The sequence below is a fragment of the Indicator indicator genome, chromosome 29 (genome assembly GCF_027791375.1).
Source record: "Indicator indicator isolate 239-I01 chromosome 29, UM_Iind_1.1, whole genome shotgun sequence".
NCBI lineage: Eukaryota > Metazoa > Chordata > Aves > Piciformes > Indicatoridae > Indicator > Indicator indicator.
Window position 1 is genome coordinate 2,746,406 of NC_072038.1, and position 18,405 is coordinate 2,764,810.

Genomic DNA, 18,405 nt, shown 5'->3' on the forward strand with positions numbered 1-18,405 from the left:
CCCAATGAGGCAGCTCCAGACCCCAATGAGGCAGCTCCAGACCCCAGTGAGGCAGCTCCAGACCCCAATGAGGCAGCTCCAGACCTAATTGACAGCACTGCCAAGGCTGACATCAGGTGTCCCCCACAAGAGTCAACAGCCTTGGAGCATCCTCCTGAGAGCAGAGAGGGAAGGAAAGGGAAGCAAAGAGAAAATGCAGACTGGTTTATAGGGGTGCAGGACTTACGGGAATGAAATGCACCTTCCAGTGCACCTCCTGGACTCTGGACTTCCTGGAAGTGTCACTTTGTGGTTCTTAAAGGCACCCCAGCCCCAAAGGACCACAAATGGCTGAGGAATGTATTTGAAGATGGAATCCCTGTCTGGGGGACTGAGATAAATAACATTGCCCAGCAGTGGGGAATGGCTCCACACTGACATGTGTGCTCCACTTTGTGTCTTGCAGCTTGTGGACCACAGGGTGGAGTTCAGCAAGTGGTGGGTGGCAGAGTTCAAGACCATCAAGTTTCCTTCCCAGGGCACAGTCTTTGACTTTTACATCGATCCAGAGACAAAGAAGTTTGAGCCTTGGTCTAAACTTATTCCCCACTTTGAATTTGATCCAGAAATGCCCTTGCAGGTGAGTGACCCTTGCAGGCCTCTAGTCTGGGAGCAGTGCCTGTGTTTGGGTGGCTTCCATGGGTGCTCTGATGAAGTCTCATTGAAGGTCAAGCAGCTCTTGGTGAGGAATCAGAGAATCACAGAATGGTAAGGGTAGGAAGGGACCTCTGGAGATCACCCGGTCCTAAAGCAGGGACACCCAGGACAGGTCACACAGGAACACATCCAGGTGGCTCTTGAAAGTCTCCTGGCAAAGAGACTCCACAACCTCTCTGGGCAGCCTGCTCCAGGCCTCCAGCACCCTCACAATAACAATTTTTCTCCTCCTGTTGAGGTGGAACCTCCTGGGTTCCAGGTTGTGTCCATTGCCCCTTGGCCTGTCACAGAACATCACTACCAAGAGCCTGGCCCTGTCCTCTTGTCACCCACTCCTCAGATATTTATAAACATTAAGAAGATCCCCTCTGGGGCTGCCCTTCTCCAGACTAAGCACCTCCAGGGCTCTTAGCCTTTCCTCACAGCAGAGATGTTCCAGTCCCCAGCTCTCTGTTGGTCTCTCCAGTAGGTGACATTCCTTGGGAGGTACAACCAAATTCATAGAATCATTACATTGGTTGGAAAGGACCTCAAAGCTCATCCAGCTCCAACCCCCTGCCATGGGCAGGGACACCTCCCACCGGCACAGCTTGCTCAAGGCCTCATCCAGCCTGGCCTTGAACACCTCCAGGCAGGGGACAGCCACAGCCTCCCTGGGCAACCTGTGCCAGTCTCTCCCCAGCCTCATTGCCAAGAATTTCTTCATTTACCCACCTTGTGCTCTGGCTATGGAGTCACATCCCCACCATCCTCCATGAGTGATGTGCTTCAGGGACAGGCTCAGAGCCACCCCAGTGCCCCTGGAGCTGGTGTGCCCAGGGTGCAGGACAGGAGATGCCTTTGGCCTGCAGAGGGAAGCAGGATGTGAGACAACATAGAGACAAAGGCCCTGAGACACCACAGTGCCATTTGGGTGGCTGCAGGTAGAGATTTCTCATGATGTGGACAGACAAGAAGCAAGTCTGCAGGCTGGGGGCTGTGCTTGCCAGAAGCAGACTGCTGCTCCCTGTCAGAAGTGCCACAGGGAGCAGAGGACTTGTAGAAATCATCAGCACTTGGCAGAACCTCTGCTTCTGGGATGATCCAGATGCTGCTGCCAGCATCCAGCTGTCAAGCTCTCATCTCTACAGACAGTTTGATTGTGGTGATTGGCAGCAGTGTAGCACAGAGTCCCAGCATGGTGGGGTTGGAAGGGACCTCTGGAGATCATCCAGTCACAGGAACACATCCAGGATGGTTTTGAAAGTCTCCAGAGAAGGAGACTCCACAACCTCTCTGGGCAGCCTGCTCCAGGCCTCCAGCACCCTCAGAACAAAGAAGTTTTCATCATGTTGAGGTAGAACTTCCTGGGTTCCAGTTCTTGTCTGTTGCCCATTGTCCTATCATAGGACACCACTGACAAGACCCTGGCCCCTTCTTCTTGCCCCCTACCCCTCAGATATTTGTAAACATTGCTCAGCTCCCCTCTGGGGCTGCTCTTCTGCAGGCCCTCAGCCCCAGGGCTCTCAGCCTTTGCTCCTCACAGAGCTGCTCCAGGCCTCTCAGCATCCTTGTAGCCTCCCCTGCACCCTCTCCAAGCAGTTCCTCTAGCAGCCTAGACCTGCCCCACAGTACGATCTCAGCAGGGTAGAGCAGAGGGGCAAGACACCCTCCCTAGACCTTCTGGCCATGCTTAATGCCCCCCCAGGAGGCCATTGGCATTGTTCCCTCCCCGGTGTGATCTGGGAGCCGGGGTCTCCTCACTCAGCCCTGGCTCCTTCTCCCCAGAAGAGGGCTGTGGGGTTGTGGCAGGGCTGGGTCACAGGCACTCACCTGCTGGCTGTGCCCCTCCCAGGCCTGCCTGGTGCCCACGGCTGAGACGGTTCGAGTGCAGTACCTGCTGGAGCGGCTGCTGGCGCGGCGCTGCCCGGTGCTGCTGGTGGGCAGTGCTGGCACCGGCAAGTCCGTGCTGCTGTGGGACAGGCTCTGCTCGCTGGACACGGAGGCTTACCTGCTCAAGAAGGTCCCACTCAACTACTACACCACCTCTGCCATGCTGCAAGGTAAGGCAATGGCTTCTGCCTGGCAGGGCACCAAAGTCCTGCGGTGTCTGCTGAGCTTTGGAGCAGGGTCTGCTCTGTGGGGCTTGGAGGAAGACCTCATGGGTGAGCTGCCCCTGTCCCCATGGCTGAGCTGCCCCTGTCCCCATGGGTGAGCTGCCCCTTGTCCCCATGTGTGAGCTGCCCCTGTCCCCATGGCTGACCTGACCCTGTCCCCATGGGTGAGCTGCCCCTTGTCCCCATGGGTGAGCTGCCCCTGTCCCCATGGGTGAGCTGCCCCTTGTCCCCATGGGTGAGCTGCCTGTGTCCCCATGTGTGAGCTGCCTCTGTCTCCATGTGTGAGCTGCCCCTGTCCCCATGTGTGAGCTGCCCCTGTCCCCATGGGTGAGCTGCCCCTTGTCCCCATGGGTGAGCTGCCCCTGTCCCCATGGGTGAGCTGCCCCTGTCTCCATGTGTGAGCTGCCTGTGTCTCCATGTGTGAGCTGCCTGTGTCTCCATGTGTGAGCTGCCTCTGTCTCCATGTGTGAGCTGCCCCTTTCCCCATGACTGAGCTGCCTGTGTCCCCATGTGTGAGCTGCCCCTGTCCCCATGTGTGAGCTGCCCCTGTCCCCATGTGTGAGCTGCCCCTGTCTCCATGTGTGAGCTGCCCCTGTCCCCATGTGTGAGCTGCCCCTGTCTCCATGTGTGAGCTGCCCCTGTCCCCATGGGTGAGCTGCCCCTGTCCCCATGTGTGAGCTGCCTCTGTCTCCATGGGTGAGCTGCCCCTTTCCCCATGACTGAGCTGCCTGTGTCCCCATGTGTGAGCTGCCTCTGTCTCCATGTGTGAGCTGCCCCTGTCCCCATGGGTGAGCTGCCCCTTGTCCCCATGGGTGAGCTGCCCCTGTCCCCATGGGTGAGCTGCCTGTGTCCCCATGTGTGAGCTGCCTCTGTCTCCATGTGTGAGCTGCCCCTGTCCCCATGTGTGAGCTGCCCCTTTCCCCATGACTGAGCTGCCCCTGTCCCCATGTGTGAGCTGCCCCTTTCCCCATGGGTGAGCTGCCCGTGTCCCCATGTGTGAGCTGCCTCTGTCTCCATGTGTGAGCTGCCCCTGTCCCCATGGGTGAGCTGCCCCTGTCCCCATGGGTGAGCTGCCTGTGTCCTCAGACAGTTTGCTGATGATCCAAACTAGGAGCAGTGGCTGACACCCCTCAGGCTGTGTTGCCATCCAGTGAGACCTGAACACTCTGAGAGTTGGGCAGAGGAATCTCATGTAGGTCAACCAGGGTAAGGGTAGGGTCCAACCAGGGTAGATAAAGGTGGGTGGAGTCTCCTTCTGTGGAGAGCTTCCAACCCCCCCTGGGCATGGTGCTCCTGGGCAAGCTGCTGTGGGTGCCCTGCTGGAGCAGGGGCTTGGACTGGATGAAGCCCAGAGATCCCTGCTTTGGTCCAAATGCCCCTGGGCATCCTTTTGCTCCTCCAGCCCCTGACCACCGTGAGAGCAGGGATTTAACCTTCACCATCTGGTTTGTTCCTGCTCCAGTGGTGCTTAGGTGGGACATAGTCACAGCCCATGCTGATGCTGAGGGCAGTGAATGTCCAAGGCTCCATCTGAGCTCTGCCAGGCTCCCAACACCACAAAGGAAAGTTGATGGATGTTCAAATTGCCCTCTGGGGCTGATCTGCTTCTAGAGAATCACAGAATGGCCTGGTTAGAAAAGACCTTAAGATGATGGAGTCCAACCACAGCTGCTGTGTAACCTGCTCTAGGTGACCCTGCTCTGGCTTTTGAGATCCCTCCCAGCCCCTGGCATTCTGTGATTCCTGTGAGCATCTCCCTGTGCACAGCTGTTAGACCTTGTCCCTGAGCTCCTCATCCAGAGAGGTGGCAGAGCAGGCTCAGCCCATGCTGGGTGGCCTGGGGCCTTATCAGCTTTGTGGGGCAGGTCTGAAAGGTTTCTCATCCTGCTGCTGCCCACCCTGCCAGGCTCCCATGCCCATCAGCCCTGCCCACAGTGTGTATGCAAAGTATTTGGGTTACTGGCCTGCAAGAAGAGAAATGGCTAAAATCAGCTCACCTGGGGCAGGCTTACAGCCCTCAGCTGTCTGCTGCTGCTAAACCCCTTCCCCCCTCCCTGCTGCCTCTTTCCCTTTTGTCCTTTGGTGGGGTCTCTGTGAAATACCCTTGAGCTGGGCAGTGTGCTGAGCTGTCTGTCTGTCCAGCTGCCTGGGTGGGGGAACATGAGCTCATTTATCTCCATCTGGATGGGCTGGTGTGGAGAGCTGTCCAGGTGAGGAGCTCTGTCCAGGTGTGGAGCTCTGTGCTGGCAGACCTTGCACCATGGCCCTGCTTGCTCCAGCCATGAGCTATAGGTTAAGAAAGCAACTTACTCTGTGTGAGACAGGGGAGTCACAGAATGGGTTGGGTTGGAAGGGACCTTCAAGATCATCCAGCTCCAACCCCCTGCCATGGGCAGGGACACCTCCCACCAGCACAGCTTGCTCAAGGCCTCATCCAGCCTGGCCCTGAACACCTCCAGGCAGGGGACAGCCACAGCCTCCCTGGGCAACCTGTGCCAGTCTCTCCCCACCCTCACTCTTAAGAATTCCTTCCTAATCTCCAGTCTCAGTCTCCCTCTCCCAGCTCAAAGCCATTGTCCCTCATCCTGTCACTCGCAGCCCTTGTCAGAAGTCCCCAAGTGCAAGACCCTGCCCTGGTCCCCACTGAGCTCCAGAAGGTTCTTGTCAGCCCTTTCCTTCAGCCTGTCCAGGTCTCCCTTGAGGGTGCCTCTCCCTTCTAGACTCTCAACACCCCCACTCATTTTGGTGTCATCTGCAAACTTTCTGGGGCTGCTCTTGACCCCAGCATCCAAATCCCAGGATCTCAGAGGCAGAGCTGTGGACCCTTTGCTACTATTGTGACAGGTTTGGAGTTCAAATCCAGCTTCCCCTAACGTGCCACTGGCTCCCCACTAACTGCAGTGACTGTGATGAATTTCCTGCAGACTTGTTGAACCTCAGAAAGGGCTGATTTTAGCTGTTAATTAAGGCCTAATTAAATTTACATTAAATGCTTATTTGAAACACTTAATTTAGCTTGCTACCAGAAATGTCAGATTTTGTGCTTCTGTTGAAGGGGGAGAGAGAGGCTCCAGCAAGGGAAGATTGCAACATTTTGCTCAGCACAGCTCAGTCCTTTGGGCACCAAGTGTCAGTGCCATGGATCAGCTCAACTGGGAGTGCAGGGAAAGGCAAAGTCTGCAGAGCACCCAGGGGTGTGAAAGTGGTCTGAAAAACACCAGAATATGAATCTGCAGAGAGTCACAGACTGCACTGGGGTGGAAGGGCCACTCCAAGAGCATCTTGTCCAACTCCCTGCAGGCAGCAGGGACACCTCCAGCTAGAGCAGGCTGCACAGGGACACAGCAAGGCTGAGCTTGAATGTCTGCAGGGACAAGGCCTCCACCACCTCCCTGGGCAACCTGTTCCAGTGTCTCCCCAGCCTCACTGTGCAGAACTTCCTCCTGATGTCCAACCTAACTCTGCCCTGCTCCAGTTTCAAACCATTGTCCCTGGTCCTATCCCCACAGCCTTTCTGAGCAGTCCCTCCCCAGCCTGTCTGCAGGTCCCCTGCTGATATTGAAATGCAGCTCTGAGGTCTCCCTGGAGCCTTCTCTTCCTTAGGCTGAGGAGCACTAACCTACAGAGCACCCTGGGCAGCACTGTGGGCTCAGCCCAGCACCATCAATGTTCCCCACATTTTCCAACCCAGAGTAACACAGAGCCTCAGCCTGCTCCACACCAAATGGAAACTTCCAGAGGTTGGGAATGAGAACCTGTTCTCTCCATGCTTTCCCTTGCTCATGCATGGCCCTGCTTAAAACTAATGGCCTGTGCTACAAGAGGAGAAGTGTGGCCAGCAGGTCGAGGGACATTCTGCTCTCCCTCTACTCTGCCCTCCTGAGGCCACATCTGCAGTACTGGGTCCAGGTCTGGGCTCCCCAGTTCAGGAGGGCCAGGGAACTGCTGGAGAGAGACCAGCAGAGGCTATGAGGATGATGAAGGAACATCTGTGTGAGGAGGAAAGGCTGAGAGCCATGGGGCTGTTTAGGCTGGAGAAGTCTGAGAGGGGATCTGCTCAATGTTTCCAAGTAGCTGAAGGGTGGGGGGGCAAGAGGAAGGAGCCAGGCTCTTGTCAGTGCTGCCCTGTGACAGGACAGCAGGAACTAGCTGGAACCCAGAAGGTTCCATCTGACCATGATGGAAAACTTCTTTGTTGTGAGGGTGCTGGAGGCCTGGAGCAGGCTGCCCAGAGAGCTTGTAGAGTCTCCTTTTCTGGAGACTTTCAAGACCCACCTGGCTGTGTTCTGTGTGACCTGCCCTGGTGATGCTAAAGGGGGTTGGACTGGGTGATCTCTGGAGGTCCCTTCCAACCTCTAATGTTCTGTGGTACTGCTGAAATAAATCTGAAAGGTGTTTTCCAACCCAAATGATTCTGTGATTCCTCAAAAAGCAATGAGTAGCCCAGGTGCCATCTGGGGGGCTTGAGGCTGTGCTGTGAGCTGAACCCTACCTGTCCTGTGCACAGCTCAGCTCCCCCTCAGGCTCCTGCAGCTACACCCAGCAGGGCACTGAGCTGTGGAGAAACCAGCTGGGGAGTCACAGAATCACAGCATACAGCTGGCTGCAGGAGACCTCCAAGCTCATCCAGTCCAACCCTCCACCCAGCACTGCAGGCTCAGCACCAAACCATGGCCCTCAGCACCAGCTCCACTCTGCTGGAACACCCCCAGGGATGGGCACTGCAGCACTGCCCTGGGCAGCCTCTTCCAGTGTCTGAGATCCCTTCCAGTGCAGAAACATTTCCTGAGCTCCAGCCTGAGCCTCCCCTGGGGCAGCTTGGAACCATTTCCTCTGCTCCTGTCCCTTGGCACCAAGGAGCAGAGGCTGCTCCCTCCTCACTGCAACCTCCCTTCAGGGAGCTGTAGAGAGCAATGAGGTCTCCCTCAGCCTCCTCCTCTCCAGCCTGAACACCCCCAGCTCCCTCAGCCCCTCCTCTAGCCCAGGGGCTCCAGGCCCTGTTCCAGCCTTGCTGCCTTGCTCTGGACAGGCTCCAGCCCCTCAGTGTCCTTCCTGCAGTGAGGGCCCAGAGCTGAACACAGCTCTCAAGGTGTGGCTTCCCCAGTGCTGAGCACAGGGGGAGGGTCACCTCCTGTCCCTGCTGCCCACCCTGCTTCTGATCCATTGGTTTCCTTGGCCACCTGGGCACTGCTGGCTCATGGTCACTGATTGCCAACCAACACTCCCAGGTCCCTCTGCTGCAGCTTTCCAACCACACATCCCCAAGTCTGTAGCTCCCCATGGGGTTGTTGTGACCCAGGTTGTTGAACTTCATCCAATGAGCCTTGACCCATGGGTCTCACCTGTCCAGATCCTGCTGAAAACCTTCCTCAGTGTCCTCACCCAGATCAGTGATAAAGACATGAAAGAGGACAGGCCCCAGCGCTGAGCCCTGGGGGACACCACTGGTGACTGGGAGCTCCTGAGTCCCTCAGTAGCTGAACTTTGCTCCTCTGCCTCCATACAGGTGTCCTTGAGAAGCCCCTGGAGAAGAAGGCAGGCAGGAGCTATGGCCCAGCAGGCAGCAAGCAGCTGGTGTACTTCATTGATGACCTCAACATGCCCCAGGTGGATGCCTATGGCACAGTGCAGCCCCACACCCTCATCAGGCAGCACCTGGACTATGGCCACTGGTAGGAGGCTACCTGGGCTGGGTCAGATAGCATCTTTCTGTTCATGGATCCTTCTTCTCACCCCATGTTGGCATCACAGAGCCACAGAATGGGTTGGGTTGGGAGGGACATTTAAAGGTCATCTGCAGGCAGCAGAGAGACATCCCCAACCAGAGGAGGTTGGGCACAGCCCCAAACAACCTGACCTGCACTGGTGCCAGCCATGGGGCAGCTCCCACCTCTCTGGCCAGCCTGGGACAGGCTCTCCCCACCCTCAGGGGCAAACATTTCTCCCTTCTCCCCACTACCAATCTTCCTCTTTCAGTTTCAGACTCTTCCCCCTTGTCCTGTCACCACAGGCCCTGCTCAAAACTCTGTCCCCAGCTTTCTGATCAGCCTCTTTCAGCACTGCAAGGCCACCAGAAGGTCTCCCTGCAGCCTTCTCCTCTGCAGGCTGCCCAAGCCCAACTCTCTCAGCCTGGCTCCCAGCAGAGGGCTTCCTCTCAGGAATCTTCAGTCCAGCAAGCTGTGAAGTCACACAGGAGAGGGCACCTGTCCTGTGCTGAGGGCTGGGAGGGTTGGGGCTGCTCAGTCTGGAGAAGAGAAGGCTCCAGGGAAACCTCAGAACAGCCTTCCAGTACCTGAAGAGCTCCAAGAGGGCTGGGGAGGGACTTTGGACAAGGTCTGGGAGTGCCAGGATGAGGGACAATGGCTTTGAGCTGGGAGAGAGGAGATTGAGAGTGGAGAGAAGGAAGAAATTGTTGAAAGTGAGGGTGGGGAGAGACTTGTCCAGGGAGGCTGTGGCTGTCCCCTGTCTGGAGGTGTTCAAGGCCAGGCTGGATGAGGCCTTGAGCAAGCTGTGCTGGTGGGAGGTGTCCCTGCCCATGGCAGGGGGTTGGAACTGGATGAGCTTTGAGGTCCCTTCCAGTCCAACCCATGCTGTGGTTCTGTGGTTGTCATCCCAGGGACAGGTGGGAGGCAGAAGCTGCCTCTGACTGTGTGCTCACCCTGCTGCTGCTTTTGTTTTGCCCAAAGGTACGACAGGACCAAGCTGACCCTGAAGGAGATCACAAATGTGCAGTATGTGGCCTGTATGAACCCCACTGCAGGCAGCTTCAACATCAACCCTCGGCTGCAGGTACAGCCCAGCGCTGCGGCGGGCACCCAGCTGGCATCACACTGTGGGCAGTGTTCCAGCAAAGGCCAGAGGAGGACCACTGGCAGATCCTCTCAGCAAGTCTGAGATGACACCAAGCTGTGTGGTGTGGTTGGCACTCTAGAGGGATGGGAGCCATCCAGAGGAACCTGGAGAGGCTGGACAGGTGTGCCCATGCCAGCCTCGTGAAGTTCAACAAAGGCAAGGGCAAGGTCCTGCACTTGGGTCAGGGCAATCCCAAGCAGAAGTCTAGGCTGGGTGAGGAGTGGCTGAGAGCAGCCTGCAGGAGAAGGCCTTGGGGGTGTCAGTTGGTGACAAAGTCCCCAGGAGCCAGCAATGGTCCCTGGCAGCCCAGAGCCAGCTGTGTGCTGAGCTGCATCCAGAGCAGGGAGAGCAGCAGCACAGGGAGGGGATTCTGCCCCTCTGCTCTGCTCTGCTCACACCCCACCTGCAGCACTGCCTCCAGCTCTGGGGCCCCCAGCACAAGAAGGACCTGGAGCTGCTGGAGAGGCTTCAGAGGAGGCCACAAAGATGAGCAGAGGGCTGGAGAAGCTCTGCTGTGGGGACAGGCTGGGAGAGTTGGGGCTGTTCAGGCTGGAGAAGAGAAGGCTCCAGGGAGACCTCAGAGCAGCCTTCCAGTAGCTGAAGGGCTCCAGGAGAGCTGGGGAGGGACTTTGGACAAGGGCTGGGAGTGCCAGGATGAGGGACAATGGCTTTGAGCTGGGAGAGGGGAGATTGAGAGTGGAGAGGAGGAAGAAATTGTTGAGAGTGAGGGTGGGGAGAGACTGGCACAGGTTGCCCAGGGAGGCTGTGGCTGTGCCCTGCCTGGAGGTGTTCAAGGCCAGGCTGGATGAGGCCTTGAGCAGCCTGGGCTGGTGGGAGGTGTCCCTGCCCATGGCAGGGGTTGGAGCTGGATGAGCTTGAAGGTCCCTTCCAACCTAACCCAACCCAACCCAACCCATTCTGTGATGCTGTGTGCTTTTCCTCAGCAACAGTGGCATAGATCAGTTCAGTTCCTATAAGCCCTTTCCCTCTGCCCTGGTTTGCTTTATTCTCACATTCTGCTGCACAGTTGGAGCAGACAGTCCCTGCCAGCCAGCTTCACACCTCCTGCTCCATGCAGCCAGATCCTACCTTCATTAGCTAGTATTTACCTCTGGAACACTGTTCATGAAAACCTTCTGCTTTCTGAGGTGTCCTGCTGGAGCTGGCACCAAGCTCACACTCAACAGCAGGCAGTGGTGGGAAACTCAAACAAAGAGAACAGAAAATAACCTCCAGAGCAGTGCAAGTGCTGATGGGAGCAGATGGATGAGTTTGGGAAGAGATCTTCCACCTCAGACCTTGATTTTTTGGGAGCTGTGATGCTCAGCCTGTGTCACAGAGCTGGGTGTCGTCAGCTCTCACTTGATTCTCCCTTCCTCCAAAACCAGCCTGGACACAGCCTGGCTCTTCCCTCTGCCCACAGATCCAAACCATGGGCAGCTCCTTCTGGCATCTGAGGGGACAGATGTTTGGCTGCTGTAGGATGAAGCTTGGCAGATGAGAGGTACCCAGAGAAATGAGTGCCCATGAAAAGCAGCTGCAGCTTGGTGGGCAGGTGGCTGCAGGGACAGATCCTGCTCTGAGCATTGCAGAGAGGCAACTGCTGGGTGTTGGGTAGTGGGGACTCAAATCCCAGCATGGGTGGAAGGAACCTCTAGGGATCACCCAGCCCAATCCCTGCTCCAGCAGGGCACCCACAGCAGCTTGCCCAGGAGCACAATGCCCAGGGGGGGTTGGAAGCTCTCCACACAAGGAGACTCCACAACCTCTCTGAGCAGCCTGCTCCAGGCCTCCAGCACCCTCACAACAAACAATTTTCTCCTCCTGTTCAGGTGGAACCTCCTAACCCTTGTCCCTTGTGCTGTCCCTGAGCACCACTGAGCAGAGTCTGGGCCCAGCCTCTTGCCCCCCACAGTTCTTCAAGACTGAACTTCCAGTAGAGCAGTTGTGAGATGGAGTTGAAAAGCCTTTGTCTGGTCAGCAGAATGATGTCCCCTGCCAACTGTCCTCTGCTGGGGAAAGGGAAGAGGGCAATAGCCTTGTCCAGCTCCATGCAAGTCAGAGTCCTCAGAGTCCTGGAGCATCCCAGGCTGGAAGGGACCCTGCAAGACCATCTGGTCCAAGCTTCCATGGGAATGGGAGCCCAGATGAGTTGTGTAGCACTGTGTGAAGGGCCTGGAGAAAGGCCTGAGGGAGCTGGGGGTGTTCAGGCTGGAGAGGAGGAGGCTGAGGGAGACCTCATTGCTCTCTACAGCTCCCTGAAGGGAGGTTGCAGTGAGGAGGGAGCAGCCTCTGCTCCTTGGTGCCAAGGGACAGGAGCAGAGGAAATGGTTCCAAGCTGCCCCAGGGGAGGCTCAGGCTGGAGCTCAGGAAATGTTTCTGCACTGGAAGGGATCTCAGACACTGGAAGAGGCTGCCCAGGGCAGTGCTGCAGTGCCCATCCCTGGGGATGTGAAGCTGGTTCTGAGGGCCATGGTTTGGTGCTGAGTCTGCAGTGCTGGGTGGAAGGTTGGACTGGATGAGCTTGGAGGTCTCTTCCGGGCAGATACATTTTGTGATTCTGTGACTCTGTGTGCCCACAGAAGGAGTCCCCAAGGGCCTTTTCCTGGAGGTGGTTTCCCATCTCTCTGACTCTTTTGTGTCTTCCTTTCTCTTCCTCAGCGTCACTTCTGCACCTTTGCTGTCTCCATGCCTGGCCAGGAGGCCTTGTCCAGGATCTACAGCACCATTCTCACACAGCACCTGTCCAGTGGGAATTTCCCAGAGGTTGTGCAGAAGTCAGCTCAGCAGCTGATTGCCCTGGCCCTGGCCCTGCACCAGAAGGTGGCTGCTGCCTTCCTGCCAACAGCCATCAAGTTCCACTACGTGTTCAACCTGAGAGACTTCTCCAACATCTTCCAGGTGAGGGCAGTGTCTATCCTCTGGCACATGGAGCTGGTCCCAGTGCCACAAGAGGAGCTGTGTCCCTCTGGTCCAGCTGGCCCTGGTGAGCAAAACACAGCCTCCCACCTAGCAGTGGCACAGAATGTGTGTCTCTGAGCCAAGGAGGTGACCTTGGGCCATTCCCTAATCCCTGCTTGGGTTTGGATGGATTCCAGGGCCTGCATTCATGATTCTGAGGAGCATTAGAATCAGAGAATTGTCTCAGCTGGAGAAGCCCTCTGAGGTCATCAACTCCAACAGCAACCCAGCCCCACCATGGCCACTAAACTATGGCCCCTTTCTGGAACACCTCCAGGCATGGGGACTCCACCACCTCCCTGGGCAGCCTCTGCCAATCCCTGACCACTCTGGAAGCAAAGAAATTTTTCCTCATCTCCAACCTAACCCTCCCCTGGCACATTTCAGGCCATTTCCTCTCCTGTCACCTGAGATTAAGGTGAAGAGACCAAACCCACCTGGCTCCAACCTCCTGATGTCCAACCTAACTCTGCCCTGCTCCAGTTTCAAACCGTTGTCCCTCATCCTATCCCCACAGCCCTTCTGAGCAGTCCCTCCCCAGCTCTCCTGGAGCCCCTTCAGGCACTGGAAGGCTGCTCTAAGGTCTCCCTGGAGCTTTCTCTTCTCCAGGCTGAACGGCTCCTGCACTCCCAGCCTGTCCCCACAGGAGAGGTTCTCCAGCCCTCTGATCATCTTTGTGGCCTCTTCTGGACCCTCTCCATCAGGTCCATGTCCCTCTTGTGTTGAGGGCCGCAGAGATGTACACAGGACTCCAGGTGAGGTTTCCCTAGAGCAGAGTAGAGCAGAGCTTCTCCTTGGTCAGGTACTCTCAGTGTGTGCATGAAGCATGGTGCTGATAACTAGATCAAAGCCAGCTTTGGGCTGATTGCTGAAACTGAGTGACCAGAACAGGGCCAGTCCTGCAGCAAAGGGAAGCTGTTGTGCTTTAGAAACGTTTTCTTCCAGCAGTGGAGAAATTTTTGCTTCCCTTTCTTCCCCAGCAATCCCATGCTCTGAAGCAGGAGCTGCTACTGCTCCAAGAGCCTTGCAGAATCTGAAGGTGGTTCAGAAAGTCCTGAGCAGGCAGCTCAAGAGGTTTGAAGCACCACAACCTGTTGTAACCCTGCTGTGTGTCATTTCTTTCTGAGCTTATTGACATCTGTGGTACAAAGCAGGGGCTGAAAGTTCAGTGCCTTGTGGTCTGCTCCATCAGACAAGAGATGAAGTCATGACAGGCAATGAGAGACCCAAGAACAGGACCTTGCCAGAGGAATAGCTCCATGGTGCCCAGAAGGAAGCAGCACTGTCACTTGTGTCCAGCTGAACCTCAGCAGCCTTGAAGGGTAGATGTGGAGCACCTTAAACTCTGCCTTCTGCTTGATCCCTGCTTTCAGAGGCAGAGAGAGAAAAAGAGCATTTCCTGTGGGAAGCTTTAATCCTACCTGCAGCCTGCCTGGAGGGGGCTAAGGTTGTGGGATGTTAGAAAAGGTCTTGCCAGATGGAGATGTGGGAGCAGTGCCAGCAGCTCAGGTGGCTTTGCCTTTAGCACTGGGATGCAGCACTGAAGACTCTGGCTCCTGGGTCTTGGCATAGATTCATAGAATAGTATTGAAGGGACTCCAGGAGAGCTGGGGAGGGACTTTGGACAAGGGCTGGGAGTGACAGGACAAGGGACAATGGCTTTGAGCTGGGAGAGGGGAGACTGAGAGTGGAGGTGAGGAAGAAATTGTTGAGAGTGAGGGTGGGGAGAGACTGGCACAGGTTGCCCAGGGAGGCTGTGGCTGTCCCCTGCCTGGAGGTGTTGAAGGCCAGGCTGGATGAGGCCTTGAGCAAGCTGTGCTGGTGGGAGGTGTCCCTGCCCATGGCAGGGGGTTGGAGCTGGATGCTCTTGAAAGTCCCTTCCAACCCAACCCATTCTGTGATTCTCTGAAGACCTGCAGGAATGGTAGCCCTGGATCCTTGGCCTTGGCCTCTGTCACTTGCTGATGGATTTGCTGCAGTCACCTCTCAGTCCTGCAGAATCCTTTGGGTTCCTCAGAAGGTCTGAGCTGCTGCTTTCCCTCTGCAGCATGTCCTGTCTCTGGTTGCAGTCCCACACTTCTGTGCCTGGCACCTTGTCCTGGGTCCCCCACAGCCCCAGTGCTCTGTTCTGCTCTGGGCAGTTCACCCTTGATGGAGCAGAGAGGGCTCTGCAGTGAGCCTTCTGCATTCTGCTTGTCCAAAGTCTCCTCCCTGCTGGCTCAGCCCAGGGAAGGCTCAGCCCAGGGAAGGCTCAGCCCAGGAAGGCTCAGCCCAGGGAAAGCTCAGCCCAGGGAAGGCTCAGCCCAGGGAAGGCTCAGCCCAGGGAAGGCTCAGCCCAGGAAGGCTCAGCCCAGGGAAAGCTCAGCCCAGGGAAGGCTCAGCCCAGGGAAGGCTCAGCCCAGGGAAGGCTCAGCCCAGGAAGGCTCAGCCCAGGGAAAGCTCAGCCCAGGGAAGGCTCAGCCCAGGGAAGGCTCAGCCCAGGGATGGCTCAGCCCAAGGAAGGCTCAGCCCAGGGAAAGCTCAGCCCAGGGAAGGTTCTGCTGCTGTCCTCCTCCCCAACTGCCAGGGTTACCACAGAATCATGCTCTAAGTGATTTCTGTCAGCTCTCTAAGATAATAATCATAGACTCAGCAGGGCTGCATTTGGCTTTTTACTCCCAATCCTGTCAAGATTTTCCAGCAAGATGGAGAGGTCTGTGGCAGTTGAGGAGGAGCAGCCTCCATCTCCTCGTGACAGTGAGATGATAGCTGTGGCTCTGCTGTGCCAGGTTCCAGAGGACCTTTGCCTCCACACCTGGCCAGCAGACTTCTCAGAGTCACAGACTGGTTCTGGTTGAAGAGATCTTTCAGACCATCCAGTCCAGCCATGAACCCAGCACTCCACAGGCCACTGCTAAACCCTGGCCCTCAGCACCACAGCACCAGGGCTTTGAAACCCCTCCAGGGATGGGGACTCCCCCACTGCTCTGGGCAGCCTGGGACAGGCCTTGACAGCCATTTCCATAAAGAAATTGTTCCTCTTGTCCAGCCTAAACCTCCCCTGGTGCAACCTGAGATTATTTTGTCTTGTCCCATTGCTTGTAACACATGAGAAGAGCCCAATCCCCACCCCATTGCAGCCTCCTCTCAGGAGCTGTAGAGAGCAATGAGGTCTCCCTCAGCCTCCTCTTCTTCACACTGAACACCCCCAGCTCCCTCAGCTGCTTCCCCCCCGCCCTCTTCTCCAGACCCTTCCCCAGCTCTGTTGCCCTTCTCTGGACACACTTTTTGGTCCTTTGCATGGAAAGGGTTTTTCAGTCACCTGGAGCTGAACTCACTGAGGAGCACTGAAACCTCGGGCTTGCATATGCTGTGTCCAGGGTCAGGGCTGGGCTGGACACCAGAGGAGTGCCAGAGGCTCTCCATGAAGCCCTCTGCTTCCCTTCCCTAAGGGAAGAGAAAGGGAAGGAGAGAGACTGATGGGGTGAGAAAGTAGAAAAGCTTTAACTAGATCAACCAGAGCAGGCTGCTCACAGCCCTGAACAACCTGAGCCACTGGAGTGTGGAGTTTCTTCCCTCCCAGGCAGACTCCCAAGAACAGAATTCCTGTGGCTTGGTTGTCTTGAGAATCACTGAGTGACATTTTGATTATCAAATCAGTGCAGGACCTGATGTCTTTCACCTTCCTGGAGCTCTTCTCACTCAGAGATGGTGTCTGAAATAAATAAACACCAGGCTGGCAGCTGGGATGAGGAAGGTGAAACCCAGCCCCTGCCAGCCCTGGGCCAGCAAGCAGGGGGAGGCTGACTCCCACCACTGCCTACTTTAGCTATAAATATTTAGGTGGCTGCTTAATTGATGCTGCTGAAGACTCTGTCTGCTGTTAATGGGCTCAGTTTTAGGTGACACCTTGTGGAAATTTCCTCCTTCTCTGCATGGTGATGGAGCTCATGGTGCACAGTGTGAGAAGCAGCCAGCAACTGAGGGTTTCTGCAGGCAGAATCCACCTAATTAAAATTAAGATCCTTACCACTGAAATTTCCCACAGAGTGGTGCTGGGATGCAGAAGGCTGTGTGCCAGGGCTGGTGCTTCTGATCCTGAGATCTTATAGCAGGGAGACCTTAGAGCAGCCTTCCAGTACCTGAAGGGGCTCCAGGAGAGCTGGGGAGGAACTTTGGACAAGGGCTGGGAGTGCCAGGATGAGGGACAATGGCTTTGAGCTGGGAGAGAGGAGAATGAGAGTGGAGAGGAGGAAGAAATTCTTGGCAGTGAGGCTGGGGAGAGACTGGCACAGGTTGCCCAGGGAGGCTGTGGCTGTCCCCTCCCTGGAGGTGTTCCAGGCCAGGCTGGATGAGGCCTTGAGCAAGCTGTGCTGGTGGGAGGTGTCCCTGCCCATGGCTGGGGGTTGGAGCTGGATGAGCTTTGAGGTCCCTTCCAACCCAATCAATTCTGTGAGCCTATCAGGACCAGCAGCCCAGGCAGGCTGTGTTGGGGATGTTGGCTGGAAGGTGCAAATGAGCACAAGGAACATGACCTGCTCTGGGAGACTGCAGGTACCAAAGGTTGTGTTCTGCAGGGGCTTTGAGCAGAGACTCACTCAGAAGCTCCCCTGCAGGCTGCTCTAAGAGCTGTGTCTGGAGTGCTGCAGCTCCTCTGCAGTTTGGTGGCTGAGTGCTGGCTGAGGTTAGTCCCTGTGGGGCAATGGAATCACAGCAACATTCTAGCTGGAAGAGACCTTTAAGATCATCCAGCCCAAGAACTGAGCCAGCACTGCCAGGGCACCACCAAACTATGGCCCTCAGCTTAGTATCTACCCAGCTTGGAAACCTCTCCAGGCATGGGGACTCCACTACTGCCCTGGGCAGCCTGAGCCAGGGCTAGATGACCCTTTTAGGGAAGAAAGTGTTCATCAAGTCCAACCTAAACCTTCCCTGGTGCAACTTGAGGCCTTTTTTTCTTGTCCTGTCACTGGTTTCTTGGTAGAAGAGCCCAACCCCCACCTCACTCCAGCCTCCTCTCAGGAGCTGTAGAGAGCAATGAGGTCTCCCCTCAGCCCCCTCTGCTCCAGGCTGAACACCCCCAGGTCCCTCAGCTGCTCCTCACAAGACTTTTGCTCTAGACCCTCCACCTCAAGCTGGTTTTATTGCCTCTCTCTGTTCTCCACAGGGCCTTCTGTTCTCCACCGCTGAGTGTCTGCAGCAGCCCCAAGACCTGGTGAAGCTGTACCTGCACGAGTCCACCCGGGTCTACAGGGATAGGATGGTGGAAGAGAAGGATTATGGAGCCTTTGACAAAATCCAGCTGGAGATGGTGAAGAGGTTCTATGATGTAAGTGGTGAGCTCCACAGCACTGATAACAACCTCCATGCTCACAAGGAAAGAGGTTCCTTGGCAAAGCAAAGTGTGACCCCAAGTCTGCCCATCTCCCACTCCCCTGAAGGAGAGTGGCCTTGGTGGGATCTGAGGAGCAAAATCTCTATCATCTGTGTCCTGGGATGCACAGCTTGTGTCAGGGTCACTGATGCAGTCCATGAGGGCACTGGGAAGGGACAAACACAGCAGACAATGTTCTCCTCCAGCTCTTATTCTCCATGGAGCAGCCTGATCTGTACCTGTTGCTGCAGGGCTATTCATGTGGCTGTGTTCTTCTAGGGTGAGGAGCAATGGGTTGGAGCAACATCAGCAGTGAGGCTTCCTCCCTTCCTCCTCTTCTCCTCTTGTCCCTCTTCTCTCTATTCCAACATGCAGGTGCAACTGCAGGAGCAGAAAAAGGCCTGGAGCTGTGCTTGTTATCATGGAATCCCAGAGTGGTTTGGGAGG

General features: G+C 56.3%; 1 protein-coding gene across 1 annotated transcript in view; it reads left to right on the plus strand.

Moving 5' to 3' along the window:
* The window catches only part of DNAH9 (dynein axonemal heavy chain 9), a 243,779-nt gene that overhangs the window by 93,834 nt on the left and 131,540 nt on the right, over positions 1 to 18,405 (plus strand). The window contains exons 37-42 of the mRNA XM_054394050.1: positions 446 to 619; positions 2,531 to 2,738; positions 8,299 to 8,464; positions 9,479 to 9,581; positions 12,306 to 12,545; positions 17,752 to 17,913. Of these exons, the coding sequence (XP_054250025.1) occupies positions 446 to 619; positions 2,531 to 2,738; positions 8,299 to 8,464; positions 9,479 to 9,581; positions 12,306 to 12,545; positions 17,752 to 17,913 (1,053 nt within the window). The remainder of the gene's footprint in view (positions 1 to 445; positions 620 to 2,530; positions 2,739 to 8,298; positions 8,465 to 9,478; positions 9,582 to 12,305; positions 12,546 to 17,751; positions 17,914 to 18,405) is intronic.